Source organism: Festucalex cinctus, chromosome 10 (genome assembly GCF_051991245.1).
Source record: "Festucalex cinctus isolate MCC-2025b chromosome 10, RoL_Fcin_1.0, whole genome shotgun sequence".
NCBI lineage: Eukaryota > Metazoa > Chordata > Actinopteri > Syngnathiformes > Syngnathidae > Festucalex > Festucalex cinctus.
The window spans coordinates 12,312,708-12,331,655 of record NC_135420.1 but is presented as its reverse complement, the minus strand read 5'-3'; the positions used below and the strand labels follow the sequence as shown (position 1 = coordinate 12,331,655).

At 38.0% G+C, this 18,948-nt stretch overlaps 1 protein-coding gene across 1 annotated transcript; it reads right to left on the bottom strand.

Moving 5' to 3' along the window:
* Positions 1-1,394: 1,394 nt before the first annotated feature.
* LOC144027523 (low-density lipoprotein receptor-like) lies at positions 1,395-18,405 on the bottom strand. The gene is made up of 13 exons (XM_077535120.1): positions 18,279-18,405; positions 17,330-17,455; positions 15,315-15,686; positions 14,684-14,803; positions 13,278-13,403; positions 10,925-11,096; positions 10,373-10,588; positions 7,797-7,915; positions 6,983-7,122; positions 6,571-6,712; positions 6,284-6,475; positions 4,354-4,499; positions 1,395-2,476 (listed from the first exon to the last, which is right to left on the bottom strand). Exons 1-13 carry the CDS (start codon positions 18,337-18,339, stop codon positions 2,444-2,446), a joined length of 1,965 nt encoding a protein of 654 aa, XP_077391246.1. The 5' UTR covers positions 18,340-18,405; the 3' UTR covers positions 1,395-2,443.
* Positions 18,406-18,948: the final 543 nt, after the last annotated feature.

Sequence of the window (18,948 nt, the reverse complement as noted above, 5' to 3'; positions counted from 1 at the left end):
TTTTAACAAAACATTCCTTATTTTCTTAAGTTCTATAGAAGTGCATTGCAACTTCCTACTTTATATTTAACTTGTATTTATCCAAATGATAACATTCTCAGTCGCAATACTGACCTGGCAGCAAAGAGTAAAACAAAGCAAAATGAAAGCAAATTAAAATGAATACTTTCATATCTTCAGGAATACATAAATAAACATGAACGAGGCTGATATTGTGTAAAGGTCACTGTGTTCATGAGGATTTGAAGACAAATTTCACTACAGTATTTTAGCATGAACAATTATTTTTGCTAAAAAAAAAAAAAAAGTGCTAACTAACTGAATTCTAAACAATACATCTGGCAAGGCAGAGATAAGGAACATAAACCATGTCAAGCAGTTCAGACAGAGGTGACAAACCCCGTTACAAGACTGTCTAGACCAGTTAAAGAGGAAGTCAACCTTAAACATTTCTTGACAATAATCTATAATATAATATCTAACCTCACTACTCTAAACATGACATTCTGATAAATATTCAATTTGTGGAATATGTGTTATGCAGCAAAATCCAGTGATTTTTATCCATCTCATTCCATTTTGCCATGTGCTGTCGACTGAAGATGACATCACAGTTGCTCGGGGATAAGGCAAAGACCAATCACAGCTCATCTGTTAGCTGAAGCTAAGCTGTGATTGGTTGTTACCTGAGCAACTGTGAAGTCATTTTCAAGCAACAGCAAGTGGCAAAATGGCCGCCTTCTCATACTGTTAAAAACTGCTGGATTTTGCTGTTTAACTCATATTCTGCTAACACAATATTAATTAACCAGAATACCGTATTTAAACTAGTGGAGCTGCATAGAACATAATCAATAATTTTTTTGGGGGGGATGACTTCCCCTTTAATGAAATCATCCACCTATCATCCAGACACAAAGTAATAATGGATGTATAATAACTCCACGTTTAAAAGAGAAAGCACGCCCGAGTATAACAATATGGCTGGTGAGGAAGTAGACGTTAGTACTTTTCCTCAGGGGTGCGGGTGAACCGTAGGCTATCTCAAATGCCTTTCGGTGAGAAGCAGCGGATTCTAAATACCTTTCGTATTTTCTTAATGTAGACTAAAACCAAGTGTAGATATCACTCAAGAGATTTTCAATGGGACAGCAATTTCAAAATACTAGTTGTCCCAAAACTGAACCCTGAGGCACTCCACAAGATAAAGCGGCTGACCAATGATATCCACAATCAAATAAATAACAGAAAGCATGACCTAGGACTCCAGTAAGAAGTGGGTGGATTGAATAACCAACAGATTATGATCAGATACAGAAGGCCACATTCTCACGGTGAACAGAACGCTCACTGATGCGATTACGATGTAATTGCAACAGTGAAGAGAAAAATACTTAAGACAAAAAAAACTTTAATTGATTTATTCTCTACAGTCAGTTTCATTGGTGCAGAAACAAAACCCCAACAGCACAACTTGTATATAAAAGCCTCTCTTTTAATAAATAACAAAAACACAGCAGTTTGTACCATATTTTGTTGATATTCAGTTTCTTCTTTGTGCAGATTTATCGGATTTTTTATATTCTATGCAACTGAAACAAGTCAACCAAACTCACAACCCTAACCCTTTCAAACCAAAAAAAGCCCAATCTAGCTCAAATATGCAGAAAAGCAAAGCAGGCCTTTCCGTACACACACTCAACCTCAGAACCGTAACAAACAAATAAACAAAAAACTACGTACAACTCAAAACTAGGAGTTACAAGATGCTCGTCTTCTTGAAGACATGATGACAAAGGGGAGGTAACAATGTAACATTCTTTTAAGGATAATATACAAATGTTTATATTCTGGATTGAAGGCACTGTCACTTTGTGCAAGTCATTAAACATAATTAGAATGATTGGATGTTTAGTAACTGCCGCTACAGCACATGTTCAAAATCGATGGGAGAGAAAAAAACAAATCAAGGCAAAAACTAAGGCAATCCTCATAAGTGAGAACTTAAAGGTCTGGTGTCAAAACTGAACATTTTCAAGTATCAAACTAGCAAGCTGATTTCAGCTCTTAATAATAATAATAATAATAATAATAATAATAATTCACCTGCATCAGAGCTACAGCTAAAACACTGCTGCTAAGTTTTGAGCAATAAGCTTAATAATAAAGGAGCATGAAGGTCTTGATGTACCATTCTAAGTGCAAGGACACAATGCTTGGTGCTTTTAGGAGTGACAAAGGTCGACCACTCTCATGTGGAGTCACAAGGGATGCAAACGTGCGAACTGGCTCATCAAACCTCGGATCGAAACCTCAAGTCAGTTCTTTTTGGAGCCTGCGACGAGAACTGGGCCAGTTGAGTTGGTAGTCACAGAAGCTCGCCGGGGGGGTTGTAACAATGTGGGGCGAAGGCGTCCGGCCAGCTGCGTCACAGCCAGCGTCTTCAGTCACGGTCCAAGTCCAGCTTAAGAGTTTCCTGGCGGAGGAGAGGAGAGTGCAAGGCTTAATTGACATTAAGCCTTTAAGGCTGGCATGGAGGAGTCAAGCTGCGTTTATGGGACACTTTGTTCGAGTAAACGCTCGACTCACTTTTGGGGTTAACTATGTACAGTGGAAACTTGAATTTACATTTGTTTTGGGTTGGTGCTCGACATCAGATTAGTTTGCATTTTCACAACAAATATTCATATATATATATATATATATATATATTTTTTTTTTTTTAATTCATCTATTCCAGGGTCATATATTTTTTTTAAATACAAATTTAAGGTTCTTTACTGGCATACAAATCACTGTTGTTCTACCATACAAAAAAAAAAAAAAAGTGCCGACTGTATCCTCCTTATTGATTGTGGTTGGAATCTTTAGTGGCGTCCAACTGCACGGTATCATAGTGAGAACTGCTTTGATATTATTTGTGTCAATAAACAGAAACCAAAATGTGATCGATGCCTCCAATGTACAGTAGTGCAATACTCCACCTTTACTGTTCTTTGATTGCGTTAGGATTATTTATGCACCGTTTTGCAGAAATAGCAAGAAAGGTAACGTAAAACTTCTGAACGACCTCTTTTGTTCAACCGAAACCTGGACGGAGGATTTCTCATTTATTTGTGTTTAGTGTTGTCATTGTCAGCTCCTTCCCAGATGAAGAAGAAAAAAAGAAAACTTTCAGGAAACATCTGTAAACTGCTTGAGAAAACAATGGCTGCGCTAACAAAGGAAGATGTAATATGAGTGTATGAATTTGTACAGGACAATGCGGTTGCATACAGCTTTGACAATGTCAGGAGAGGTACTAGTAATTTAATAGTGTGGTTAAACTTTGAAGTCTGTACGGCATTCTCAACATGACGACTACTAGATGGATGTCAGCTGTACACCTGATGTATCATTAATTCCGATTTTTTAATAATAATGATAATTTATTGAACACGACAAACAGTCAAATGCACAATAGAAAATGAAGTCACTGAATAGGCCACGCCCCTAAACTCTTTTACTCCTGTTGACCTTTATGTTCCTCAACTTTAATCCAAGCGTTTAGCATGTAAACGTAGATGAAGGTCCCACCAAGCTTGTCTGTCGAATTCAGGTTTTTAAAGCACGCTAATGACTAACAGATCCCTGTAGATGGCGCCACTGCGTCGCTTTGGATATGAGAAGATTAAAGGGATACTTGACTTATTGAGCCATTTTCAACAGTAACAACACAATATTTTGTCTAAAATTAATGTGATGACCATTATTTTTCAACAACAATGTATACCTGTGAAAACTAATTTTGCCACTTGCTGTCCACTGAAGACAACATAAGTGCTGAGGAAACAGGTAACGACCGGCTCAGTTTGCTGAACAAACTCAGGATCGTGATTGGTCGTTGCCTATTTCCTCAGCACAGGTGATGTCATATTCAGCTGTGGAAAATGTGTTTTGAAGATATTAATTGTACATGAAAAATAATGAAGTTATCAAATTAATTCTGGACAAAATATTAACTTGTTGAAAATGTCTCAATGAGTCAAGTGTCCCTTTAAAGGTTAGGTGTTAAACGTCAACTTGTCACATCAGTTTTTTGTTTGTATTACTGTATATTTTACAGTGCAGTTATTTTTTATTTGTGTCTTTTGGGGTGCTGAATCATATCAATGGCATTTCAATTCATTTAAATTAGATCTGCTATAACAGCAAATAGACTACAATCTTGCTCACAGAATGCATTAAACTGGTAAGTCAAGTTTCCAGTGTAGTCACATGGTGCCAATCAGCACTTCAGTGATGCCCTTTCAACTATCTAGCGAGCTCATGTGAAATGATATTGTTCGCCGTACTGCATGCGTGTTGTCTTGCCTTGTTGAGACATGCACGTGGACCCTGGATGAGCGGGTCCTGGGACTCTTTGAGAGAGAAGCTTTGCACTGTCTGATTTCTGGTGGGCCGAAACTCCTCTCTCCACCACCACAGAACCGTTCCCACCAGAAGCACACCGAGGAGCACTGGTAGAAACACCCCCCCCACACACACACACACAAATATTACACTGCTTTTTCTCCTTGAAGTGGGCAAACATTCAGATTGCTATGAAGGGAAAAATAAAGATCAAGCAGCTGTCCACTGAGTGGGCAGTGTCAAAAACACGACTGAGGCACATCGGTGCTTTTCTATATTTAGTCTCCAGTGTTCTGTGTAATCAGTCGCACGACAGCTGCACGAATGCACCATTAGATTTGCTGCATGGTGAATGTTTACGACGCAGCCTGGCTACCATGGCGACGGTGTTGCAGCTCCATTCCCTGGGCAGATCAAGCTAACAGAGACGGCAGCACATTCTCGCTGTAAATAATTGGCCACTATTTGAGGATGTTGGGGAGCTGATAAGCAAGCAGCAAACCAATATGTAAAAATCTTGCCTTAACTCGTTCACTCATTCAGGAAGTAATCCCCTTCACTCCCGGCTGTTTTCCTGGATTTTGACCGATTTTGCAAAGCCTACAGAATATTGTGTTCTATTGCTATAAAAACATGGAATCTACAAAAAGAAAGATTAAAGACTCTTCTTTCATTCGGAAAAAAAAGTATGTTTTATCTGTTTCCATTTGCCAGTAATTAACATTAGAATATAGCTAAGTTGAATCATTATTCACAAATCTATTTAGAATTATGAGTAATCGAGCTTTATTTCAACATGGTCTTGGTTGATCTCCTTTACTTTGCTGCCACCTGCTGGCCGTTAGTGTACCATATCTTCAGCCGTTCTTTGCAGTTGAGAGGCTGCCTCAAAACCTTCTGTATGCGCTAGCATAAAAATAAAAAAAAAAATAAAAACATTAAAAAAAAAAAAAGTATAAATACGTCCTTGGGAAACTTAAAACATTTAAAATAGAACGTATTTAAACGTTTCTGGGAGCAAATTAGTTTTAAAAAATAAAAAATAAATAAAATATAATACACAAGCTTGTAATAATGAGAAAAATATTGCTGTAGTTACCATGGCAACATAGAATCACCTACTGTACTTTATTGGTGCACAATATTGGTGGACCAGCTACGACACCTATCATGTTGCATTATTTTGATTTGTAGTAGTGTTAATCTCAACGAAAACTAAACAAAAATATTTTCGTCAACACACATTTTTCACCAGACGAAAAATAGACTCGACTTTAACCTGAATTAATAAACAATAAATGGGACTAAATCAATACGCTTTTTCGTTGACTAATCAAGATGAAAATGTACTTCACTTAATAAGAAAACTGGACTAAAATCTATGAACATTTTAGTTCATGAACTAATTCAAAGAAAGAAAGAATATTTCATGATTTTGTCATAATCAGTCACTGTGACATTCATGTGACAGTGTCTCACTCACTTTCAAATCTACAGCAAGCGAGTGCAACAGGTGGTGGATTCATGGTGAGAGGTTAAAGAAGAAAGTACATTATAGTTAACGTAACATTAATTTAACGGCTATGATGTTCCAACAATAATGTTAATCCGACAGCTAACTTATGCTTGCTAACTTGCTAGCTCGTAGCATGGAGCCATACTAGTTTTTCATCAAAAAGATGAGAGAAAATTTTATGTGAAATAGTTTTAGATCTGAAATGTTCAACAACTAAATCTGATGAAAAAATATATAAGTGTAAAATGGTTGTCCTGACTAAAACTAGACGAATAAAACTGTGTTTTCTTGCACTAAATACCGTAAAAGACTAAAATGCTAGATTTATTAGTGGACCAAACCATCCTGAGGAAAATTTCAGCTCAATAAGCTTACCAATTAACGAGAGGATTCCAGTGAATCCAAAATCAGATAAATGTGACACAGGAACCGTGCGGGAAACAGCGGGAATGCCTTGCGATCGATTTCGTCCCATTCCAGCGCAGTGGAAGGTGAGAGTCACTGAAAGGAGATCAACAACACACTCGTGCGTGCACACCTTCCGAGGGTTGCCGCACACAGCGTCGCCTACAGACAAGCGGAACACACCGTTAGTTTAAAGGTAGTGCCAGCTGGAGGGCCTCATCAGCATCATAATGACATATTGTACAAATTGCTCATACTGTCAGGTTGAAGAGCAGGTTGAATGATGGCAATGCCGCCTGGTGAGGTGACGTTTGTCACAAGTATTTGGAAGTTATCGCCATTGTGCTTGTTGGCTCTGCAGATGGTGTGCGTGTCTTGGTCACTCCAGTATACAAAACCCTAAAGCACAAGACATAAAAAGTACCACACAATATTTTTTTTGTGGATTGCGACTACTTGTATTATATATACACTTAAAGACAAACAATGACAGCATTATTTACACCCACCCACCACCACCACCACCATAGAAACAATGCTCTGTATTAAATATAAAACACATTACAGATAGAAAGACAACACCAACATTCTGAGCAGTGCCCATTTATAATTACAACAAATCAATCCTTATTGGGGTTTTTCCTATGGGACACTTTAGTGTTTGTTTACCTCAAACACTGCTAGACCAAAAGGCTGATCCAGATAACCATTTGACTCGACCACTGTTTTGCGGTGACGCCCATCGACAGTCACTCTGGAAATGCTTCTCATGCCGCTATCAAGCCAGTACAGTAACCGGCGAGGCAAATCTAGGGAGGAAGACAAAATCAAATATGGCAACTATGAGGAACTTCAAAGGCAAAGCAAGGCAAGGCAAGGCAAGTTTATTTGTATAGCACATTTCATACACAAGGCAACTCAATGTGCTTTACACAAGGAAAGAACACATAAGCATCAAAAAACAGTAGTTAACATTCAGAGGAAAAAAACAAAAAAACAAAAAAAAAACACTTAATTAAAGCTGTTTAAAAGTCCCTAATCAAAAGGTATAAGAAAAAAGCAAAGTTTTTAACCTGGATTTGAAAGCATTTACACACTTTCTTTTATCACTGTTGAAAGACCCCTGTTGTTTCTACTAAGTACAGTCTCAAATGTTCTCTAATTTCGATACTGTAAATGTATAGGATCTTGTGCCGAGAAACGCTTCTTGGGACGAGTAAACCGGCTATTCAGATCAGTGGTTTGTCTTCTTCGCTGATTCTTCTTCTACGCTTTCCGTTTACTCTCTATGGCAGTGCTACAGCGCCACTCCTGACTTGGCATATATATTACAGCCGTTAAAACGTCCTCGGCGTCTTCTTTTGGACACTCGCATGTCTTGAGAGAGGTTCGGTCTGTCCAGGATTTTGCTTTGCTTCTGTGTAATCAAGGCCTAAACTCCATCACTGGATGACCAAGTACCTATATATATGTATAAACATACCCAAAGTAAGAGCAACCGGGTGGAGCAGGAGAGAAGTAACCACAGTCATGGTATCCTGGCCATCCAAGCTCGCCCTCATAATTTTTGGTTGGCTGCCACACTGGGCCCAGAAGAGCAGTCTGGAAAAGACAAGTTTTTGTAGTTTATTTAGCATTATGTGCAAAAGTTAGGGTTATTCAGATTTCAGATGAAATTTAAGGATGAATCTAAAGTGCACTATAACCTTGACAGTAAATTCATACAGGTTCATATAAACTTAGAGTCAGATTAGTTTTTTTTAAAGAACACATTTACAATGGCCCATCTCTTTCTGAGCCCATTCTGTTTGTCTTGATCTCATGATGTCAAAATGTCAACAGCTTTATGAAGAACATGTTTCTAATCTAACTGAGCTAGGATCAAACAACTCGTTAGAGCACAGCAAGATTTGTAAAATGTAGTTTGGGATTTACAAAATGAGAGCAAGCTACATTATTTCAAACCTTTTCCACCATTAATGTGACCTAAAACCTATACAGAGCAATTGGGGGGGTGAAAAAAAAAAAAGCAGAAATCTTTCTGAGAAGTGAAGTAAAAATAAAGAACTGAGATTATGTGGTTTAACAAGTGCGCACTCTCATAACTGCGGATGCGACTTTATTCAGAATTAACCAATCAAATTCTAATTTCATTTTAAATGGGAGTCACGATGTAACTGCCAACATTCAAAGTACATCTGATTAACCCCAAATAAAGTTTGGATGGACTAACAAAAATAATGAAAGCATCAAATTAATTATAGACAAAATATTAACTTTTTATTGCTATAATGTGCTAAATAAGTGAAGTATCCCTTTAAGACCGTTCATTATTTTCTTCATACTGATAAGGACTCATTTCCAGGTAAAGAAAAACGGCCTCAAAGCCTGATTCTATGTTGTCATTTGGTGATGAGCAGTGCGTTTACATAGCTTACCAAAAACACTAGTATTTTTTGGAATTATGGCCAAAAAAGTTCAGCCTTGGTTTCATCAGATAGCAACACATTTTTCCGCATGTGTTTGAAAGTGTTTTTCTTCTTCTTCTTTTTTTTTTTTTTTTGGTCAGATAAGGCTCAAGTACGTGGTTGCTGCAGCATTATGTTGTTTCGTGACGCAGTAAAGGGATGAGTGAAGTTTTATGAAAATATTATAAGAAGCATAACGTTAGTATCGTGGTTTTTCAGACGCTGGAAATGTGTACACTATTATGCAACTTTGGATTTCGTTTTATAAAGTCATTGCATTGCCTAATCAATCAGAGATGCTGTTAAAGGGATACTTGACTCATTGAGCCATTTTCAGCAGTCAGTAAAAAGTTCATATATTGTCCAGAATGAATTTGATAACTTCATTATTTTTCATGTAAAAGTGCCAAGTATCCCTTTAAGATGGTCTTATCTATCTTGACCAATGAGAAGTGCTGTACTATTGGCAATTGCTAACACAATAAAAATAAAATAAAATAAAATAAAATAAAAGACAAAGCATGCAAGTTAGCTGACTCGTAGACAATATACAACAAGGAACATTGTGAGAAACATTTTGACATGCGTATTTTGCTTGAGATGAAATCCAATCTAGTGACTTTTTTTTTTTTTTTTTTTTATAATTTGTGCTTCAGTGGAAACATTTGGATAGCAATCAGGCAGAAATTGCACGAGGTTTTGTGCAAGCTTACGCCGCAGATGTCAGAAATATTTGACAACATTTAGCTTTTATATTATGTCGCACTTATGCATTTTTTTTCTTTTTTGAATAATAATGAAATGGGAATTAAGTAGAACGTGTGATCAGTATTGAAGATCATCATCAAAAAAAAAAAAAAGTATGTTCTAAGGTTTATCGGCACATTTTCGGACATCCCCGTGCCCCAGATGGTGGTCACGGAGTTTAAAAACGTTAGATATGTTTATCCCACGGTCTACTTCCGACGTGATGAAGATAAGAGATTGTAGTCAGAAGAAAACAGCCAGGACATGCCAGAAATTCCTGTGTGGCCTCTTCAATGTTGTCGTTGGCCTCCTGGCAGCCTCCCAGACCACTTTTTAGCTATTTTGGAGGGACTTCCAGTTCTTGGTCATGACATTGTTGTGCCAGATTTTCTACATTTGACGATGACTGCCTTCACTGTGCTCCAAGGTAAATTAAATGCCTTGGAAATTATCGTGTATCCTTCAACTGATATTTCTAAACAATGAGATCCTACTGATGCTGTTATAGCTCTCTCAAAGAAAGCAGACAAACTGTCTAGAAAACTTACTCGAATATCTGAACTTAGCTAATCAGAGGCACTTTAAATGGTTGCAGGTGTGTGCCAACTCCCATTCAACATGAGTTTCAACGTGACTGACTAATTTTGAACATAGTCACATCCCCAGTTATAACTGATTCGTTCAGGTCACATTAATGGTGGAAAACGTTTTACATTTTTTTTTCTTGGTCTCACTGCCATTTCAACCTGGCTGTGTATACTTTTTATATCAACTGTACATAGAATTTACAGCCACCAAACAAAACAAATAAAAATCCTCAAATGATAACAACTATCCTTCCTACCCTTGCAGAGGATCCACCGTGAGGGCACAAGGTTTGTCCAGTCCTGTGATGAGTTGGCGCTGCTGGGAGCCATTGAGCCAGCTGACATGAATGGAATCACCCTCCAAAGTGGTCCAATACAGAAGATGATGGATCCAATCCAGGCTCAGGCCCAAGACAGGACTGGGAACCTTTAGTATCAACGTGGCGTCCTGGCTTTCAACACTTAAGTGGACCCTGAAATGAACATCAAAACAAATCAAATATAAAGAACACAATATTGAAATGATTTTATGCGTGCAATTTATTTTTATTATTCGTATTATTTTCCTCAAATACATTTACAACGTTTTAAAAGTGTGTTTTCAGATGTCAACTTGTCTGGGCTTGTATATTTGCTTTGATCTATGGCCCCTACCGGATGTAGACTGGAGAACGGATTAAGAGAACTCCAAGTGTGTTTACAATTGGATCTGACGTGTTGTCCTTGTGTAGGAGTTTCCTTTAACTATCAGCACACAATGCCAGATAACATTTAGGTCTGTAGTGCAGGCAGGCTCTCCACTCTGTTACCTGTGAATGGACCCGTGTCCTTGCTGGGCCAGGTACAGTGTGTTGTTATGGACCAAGGCTGCCACAGGCCCCGATCCTGGCACATGTACTGGTAACATGCTGTATGCTGCACCACCAAGATCCATCTCAACAACTCCTTCAGATGTGGACACAAGCAGCCGGGCATCAACCCCTGGAAGGACGTCAAGTACAATAAGAAGATGTAATAAATAAGAAACAACATCTCAATCTATAAAATATGGCACTAATATTAGCAATTTAGCATTTCTAACATTCATGCGCTAGTTGCAGGTTGATAGGCTCATTTACATTTGTATCCTGCCAGCTATATTTAGCCAGGAACGAATCAAGACTATATGGCTGAAGTTCAGGTAGTGAAGTTGACTGCTAATATTATCAATCAATCTTTATATATTACATCTTTTCATACAAAAAAATGCAATACAAAGTGCTTTATATGATTTAAAAACAAATCCCCAGCCCACCACCTCGCACAATACAGGCACAGAAAAAAAATAAAAAATAAAAAACGTGTGCATAAAGAAAAATTAAAAACAGCCACTAGTCAGTTGGCAAAATGGTTTAGCCAACATGTCATGTACCGTAATTTAAATTCTGGAAGGTGTTTTTGTTTTTTTCTACGTTTTTTTTTCTTCCAAGTTAATCAGGATAAATTTCATTTGATGATTCTATATTAATTATTTTATTCAAGTAAGTATCTGTTACAAGCTTGGGTGAAAATAGTAGAAGTTCGTAGACAAATTGATTAATCACGATAAATTAAAGAAAATGTAATTAATTAATCAATTAATTTGTTTTAAAAAATCTAAATGCTTTACAGTGCTAATTATACTGTTTACACATTTATTAAAGGCAACTTCTGCTCAATTATGATGAAAATGAAAATAATTAATTTGGTAATACTGTAATTGAAAACATGAATAGTAAAATCGTTTAGGGTTTTTTGGGGGTATTTTTTTTGGTACCAAACAAGAATATGTTTCAACATGTGAACATTTTGACAACACAATAATTATGCAAGTTCCTTTTGGACCAAACCAGATTTTTAAAAATTAATCATTAAAAAAATTGCAAATATACAAATTTAAACAACTTAAAATTTGTATTAATAATCATTTATTTTTGTTTACAATTATGTCGATTTTGTAATTGCGGAGAGTAATAATTGAAATTGTAATTGAATTTCAATTAATTGGACAGCCATAGCTTCTGCATTTGACATTTTTACTCTTTATTAAAAAAAATAAAAAAATAAAAAAAGTGAGAAAATAAATGTGTTAAAGGCATAACATTACTGGATGATGGCTTACTTAAAATAAGTGTGTTCAAATGTTTTAGGTTGGCAACAGTCTGATTCCGGAAGAAAAATAAAATTCCTTCCTTGACCAGTTTGCGGGACTCGATTGACTGCCGTTCATGCTCCACTGCATTTGTTGTTAGTTACAGTCCACTGATCACTCGAGTGAAGCCTGATCTTAGAAACACATCTCAAAACCTGGGCACCATGGTGAATTATTGGTCACGCCATACGCCTCACAATCCTGAGACTGCGGGTTTGAATCCACGCTCCGGCATTCCGGCGTGGAATTTGCTTCTTTTTTTTTTCCTCTCTGGCTGGCTCTTTCCCACCCACATTCAAAATATATGCATGTTGCGTTTAATAATGAAGATTCTAAAATTGTTTTGAGGTGTGAATGTGAGACTGACTCCTTTTTTGTCTGTATGTGCTGTGCAATTAAGCTGGCGATCAGTCCAGGTTGTATCCCACAACACAAAACTAATGAGTAAAAGACAAAATGTCTGGATGTGTAATAGACTTCTTTCAAGATGAGGAGCATCGTCCCACAAGACAGAGGAAAGTGTTAACCAACTGTTTTCTATGAGAATAACTACGCTGAAGGTTAACGTTTATTTATATTTGGACAGGAAAGTCACCTTGACAAGACTCAAAAGGTGGAGCCACTCTTTGCACAATTCAAGTGAGCTTGAACAAACTTGTTACAGTCAATGACTGACTAAATATGCTGTGCAAACAGGTTGACAATGACTAAATCTTGTCCAAACATTTTGACCCTTGTGTTTCAACTTTCAATTTAAGACAGACTACACTTCTATTGTCTAACAAGTTATACCACAGTAACCATTAGCTGGTATACAAATTTTACATATAAAATGAGCTGTACAGACTTAATTGGATGACTTCTACAAAACTTAAGAAAAGGGACAACTCTGTCCTTTTTTTTTTTTTTTCTTTACATTTATCTTGTATAAGGTGATGGGTGAACTGGAACTATCGCTGCTGATTTTTGGACGGTGTGGATGCACTGCTCACCTTTGGCCTTGCAGTCCCTGCTCGTAGGGGTCAATTGATATCCGTCGAGGCAATCACAGGAGAGGGTCCCGTTAGTGTGGACGCACCGTTGATCGCAAAGGTCGCGCTCCAGGCACATGTCCACCTCTGTGTGACAAAACACAAACATTCCGTAACGATGGTGAACTTCCATTTCCCATATTAATGTACTTTTGAACAAAAACGGCAAGGGAGGTTTATTGTTTGTCTGAAACTTCTGATATTAGACTCATAAATTAATTATAGAATAATACAGTGGGTTCAACAATGTTTATGCCCCTGATATACAGTATTACAGATTTTTAATCAATTGCTTTTTATAGTATATTGAGCAATCTTCGAGCTGCCTTCAAAAGCTGAAACTTGATGGGCAGCATTGAAGTCTTATCAAAGATGCAGCGTAAGGAAGAAGACAAAAGAAGATGACTCAGGATGCACCTTCACTATTTTTCACTTTTTTTTTTTTTGCTTTCTTCATTACCGTAATTCAAATCCAGCATCCAATTCAAACTGAGCACACAAAACAAAACCGTACTGTCGAACAAGACAAGAAAAAACAAAACAAAAAGGTGAAGATTTATAACTACCATAACATAGATGCTAATTACTTTTAGCCAAATAGCATTTCAATATATCTGTTAGCATTCCGTAAACACACTTTCGCTTGACAAAATTAAATTGTCTGGGTGAATATTTTCATGTTTAAATATTACACAATGGTTCTCTTAATTTAGCAGCAAATGCGCCTGTTTCAATCCATCTCGGGGGCGGCCATTTTGCTACTTGTCCACTAAAAGCCATTTTTCCACTTGCTGTACACTAAAAATGACATCACAGTTGCTCAGGGCTCAGGTAACGACCAATCACAGCTTAGCTTGCGATTGTCACTTACCAAACTCAAAAAATAGGCGAGCCGTGATTTATTGTTGCCTGAACCCGAAGGAACTATGATGTCATTTTCATTAGACAGCAAGTAGCAAAATGGCCACCGTCTGTGATGGATAAAACCCGGTGAATGTCAACCCTTAACTCATATTCCACATACACACACAATGTTAATCAGAATGCCGTGTTTAGACTAGTGGGGGTAAATACAACATATTATTGTGAAGAATTTTTTGGGTTGACTTTCACTTTAAGAGAATATTATATTATGATCTCTTCTGTAGGCTACCAGGGAGTTCTACAAGTAAAAGGGAATTGACTGTATGTTTAGTTTCGACGGGAGCCCCTTGATATCTGCGCTTGGACATTCCAAGTTGGATATTTCCAATTTCCCAGCAGTCATCAGAATGTGGCACAAAACATGACTTTACTAATAATATATTGGGATACTGGCCAATACACCCCCAAGGAGTGAATAGTTTTCAGACAAGTGACTAACTTACCTTCACAGTGACTATTCCCAACAAGTCTCATGTGGTCAGGACATTCGCAATGGAAGCCCATCCCCGTGTCCACGCAACGATGTGAACAGCCTCCATTATTGACCAGACATTCGTTCTGCTCTGCAAGGGCAAACGTTACATCATCGGCACTTGCAGGAAGTTTTGTATTGACAGGATGAAGGATGACGCGGGTTTCAAAGAAAAACAAACAAAAAATGACTTTGCTTCTTGCACAAGCAGGATGTCATGTTTTATTACCAAGAAAAAAAGAAAAAAAAAACATCCACTTGAAATTGACGTTAGCACTAATAGTATAAGTATTGAACAAGGCAAGGGTATCGGTAAAATTCACAACCATTATGAGGACAACTTACTATAGACAAATGGATGTCTTATATGCTAGTATTTCTTAAATTTGTCATCTCCAACAGCATCACTCAAATGTGAACCTCACAGAGTGACTGCATTGCCCCCTACAGGCCACCATATAATATTGACTTGTTGCTTTTCAAAATGGTCAAAATCTCAAGAGTGCTTTACTTTTGCTCGAGAGCTCTACTAAATGGGATTTGGGGGGCTAATGCAGATACTGGGGGCTAAAAATAAGCTGATAAGACAGGTCTTCACTTACCACAGTTGGCCTCGTCGCTGGCATCCGAGCAGTCTGCTTTGTTGTCACACCTCCATGCATGGAGAATGCACCGGCCGTCCCCACAATCAAACTCACAAGAGGGAGCGCTCTGCGGGCTGGTTCGCCCCCAACTGCATAACTCCTGGTCCTCATCCCGCCCGTCTTTGCAGTCCACGCGTCCGTCACACAGCCGACGCTCGCGTAGGCAGCCGCCAGATGGCCCGCAGGGGAAGAGGCCGGCGGCGCAGCTCGGGCAGGAGTCCTCGTCGCTCCCGTCGCCGCAGTCGTCCACGCCGTTACACGACAAGCGCGAGGGTAGGCATCGTTTGCCACTCAGGCAGGAGAACTCGTCCGTTTTACACCGAAGATGACCTGCAGGGAATCTCAGTTAATACAGCTAAACCCAATAAGTTCACATCATTGAATCAAAACTTCAAAAAGGTTCATTAACTTGTGAGAAACAACTATTTTAGCATTTTAAATCACGTCAGACGAGGTATCGAAACCCTGATCACAGTAATTTTGAGATCTCAGAATTTTGCAAATTTGCAGTTTCTACAGACAAAAATAACACAAAAAACATTTTCCAAAGCAGCCATTTTTTTTCAAAAAAATAATAATAATAATAATAATAATAAAAATAAAAACACAAAACCTTAATTCTCCAAAACCATTGTCCATTTTTAAAAATGGGTTCAAGAGGCCTTTCCACCAGACAGAGCTTTTTGACACTCTCATTTTTGGGAAATCTTGTCAAGTTGCTAATAAATATGCACAAAATCTAAGCTATAAATGGAAAAGCGCGAAAAGGCATCACGGCGAATGAGAGGTTAACAAGGCTGCCTCACATTTCTGAGGTTTCGGGGTCAAATCTAAAATCTGGCCTCCCCGTGTGTAGTTTGCATGTTCTCCTTGTGTGGATTTACTCTGGGTACCAGCCAGGGTTATAAAAGTTTGGGATTTTTCATTATAGTTAGTTTTTATTTTGACCTTTTTTGAAAAATTAAGTTACTTTCAATTAGTTTCTAGAGCGAATTTGTTTTTGTTTTGTTTTTTTATTAGGTTTTACTTTTCAAAATGTTTTGTTTTAGTTTAAGTATATTTTGTTTGTTTTTAGTAACAGTAGCCTACTTGTCGAGGCTGCCTCCCACATTCCAAAAACATGCATGTTAGGTTCATTAAACTGAACTTTAATTGTCCATAAGTGTGAATGAGAGTATAAATAATTGTGCATATGTGTCATGCAATTAACTGGAAACCAAAGTTTTATCCCGAAATCAAGTGAGATAGACTCCAGCCTATCCCAGTTATAGGGTGACAAAATAGGATTGATGGATGGAAAGGAAGATAAATAGCACCATCTGCTGGATCAAGTATACAAATTTTCATTATATCATTGCATCATATTGCACAACCAGATCCATCTATCCAATCCATTTTCTTGACCGCTTATTCATTTTCTATAATTTCGTTCTTTGTTTTTTCTATGATTTCAGTTAGATTTCTCTGCCTCGGTTAGATTTCTCAGCCTCTCCTCCAAAATAATTTTCCAGTGACAATAAAGGCATTCTATTCCAATATGTTCCAGCTCACCTCAAAATAAATGGATTTGTTGACACTTGTGATGTCAAGTGCGATGATGACTTTGTTTCTCTAACCATTAGTCAAAAGTGCCGCCCAATAAAAATACATTTCATATATGAATTCAATCTAAAATATGAATTAAAAGCAAAGAAAATGTGTCACTGTCTTTTTGTGCAGTATTCTGAAGGACCACAGCTGACACACACAACCTTCAGAAGTTTGAGGTAGAGTTAAAACCTGTAGATTTAATATTATGGGTTCAACAAGTACCTTTGGAATTCATCTAAGAGGATTATTAATCTCTTGCTCACACAGAAACAGAATACGCATTTGGGAATGCAATGTTAGGTTAGTTTGCCCGATTAATGTACAACTGAGCACTCTAAACTCTGCACATCAGTTTGTGTGTTCACTTGCAGGATGAGACTCACCACAATGCTGTTCATCTGAGCCGTCGTCACAGTCGCTATGTCGGTCACAAAGCTTCTCGCTTGGAATGCACGAGCCATCTTTGCACCTGAACTCCAATTGCTTGTGGCAAGCAGGGAGAGTGTGACCTGTATCACCACAAACAAATACACTTTATTAATTACTGTGCTTCATCTAATCAGATAACTGCCTGCCTCAGACAGTTTGTCTAATTAAAGGACGGTGAATATTGTATATGCGGTAGGACAAGACTGTTCTGAGACAACAAGGTTAATAAATTACGATATTCAGTCATGTTAGCTCATCTAGCATCTGGGGCCTGTGATTGGCTGGCAACCAGTTTAGGATGCACCCCACGCCTACTGTTCATAGCCAGCTGGGATAGGCTCCAGCACCACTACGACCCTTGTGTGGAATAAGCAATAACAAAAATGGATGGATGGATGGATGGAATCTGGTACTGCTAGAAATATGGGGACTTAATCTGTTCTGAGTTAATGTTCACATCAATGTTAGTTCATTAGCATTATTACTATTATTATCATGATTATTATCATATTATTATTATTATTATTATCATTATCATTATCATCATCATCATCATCATCATTATTATCATCATTATCATTACAGTTTCAATGTTTTTGATGTAACATGCAGAACAATACAACGCGTTGTGACGTCGGTAATGACGCTGACGTCAAGTTCGCACATGGCATCCTTCTACATAAAAAGCGTAATAAACCTTGTGTGCGAATATCTTTGTATATAATAGAAACTGAGAAAATTATCGCATCCAAAGCACATTTGCAGCAGGAAAAACGACATATTCATTCAAACTGACGTGCTCATGAACCGAATTTCAGTCCTTCATAACGCTAACAAATTGGAAAATAACACATTGCACGAACAAGCAAGTGCGCAGTATGCCTAAACTGACAATTAACTTACCTAAAATGTGATGCTGGGTGATGCAAGATATTAAGAAAAATAACCCTCCAAGGTGTCCCATGCTCACTCATGTCCTACAGTCTCGGCAAGGCAGCGTCGCGAAGAGATGACGTCACACACCAAGGCACTTCGCGAACCTCTTTATTGGGGGAAAAAATGTTTGTAACTAGTTTGAAGACACGCACGCAACCGGAAATAGCATTCAAAACGCTTCTGTTACTTTCAGTAACTTACTACAAAAAATGATTCAAGAAAATGGATGGATCGAGATAACCCATATTGCTGCGCCAGTGGCCATCATCGCAAACTAATTGAAACACAATATAATGGAATTACATTTGTATCATCAGCTTTGTTGTATCGATAGCCTGCATGGAATACAATCTATGCACTGCAGTAACATAACCCATCCCATACAGTTTTTATTTTTACATTTAAAATGTGTGCCCCGCTTCTATTTTAACACTGACTATTCCATTGTTCCTGTTATTTGTTTTGCATAATTTAGTCTTACATAGTTTTTACAGGGCGGCACGGTAGTCGAGTGGTTAGCACGTCCGCTTCCCAGTTCTGAGGTCTCCGGTTCGAGTCCAGGCTTGGACCTTCCTGGGTGGAGTTTGCATGTTCTCCCCGTGCCCGCGTGGGTCTTCTCCGGGTACTCCGGTCTCCT

What these genes read in the sequence shown, in the direction of transcription:
- LOC144027523 (XM_077535120.1), bottom strand. Translation starts at nt 18,339, where the DNA reads ATGGGACACCTTGGAGGGTTATTTTTCTTAATATCTTGCATCACCCAG. An exon ending in TTGGTCTAGCAGTGTTTGAG is followed by an intron (nt 6,713 to 6,982) that starts GTAAACAAACAC and finishes CTTGTGCTTTAG; the next exon opens with GGTTTTGTATACTGGAGTGA. An exon ending in CACGTGCATGTCTCAACAAG is followed by an intron (nt 2,477 to 4,353) that starts GCAAGACAACAC and finishes CTCCTCCGCCAG; the next exon opens with GAAACTCTTAAGCTGGACTT.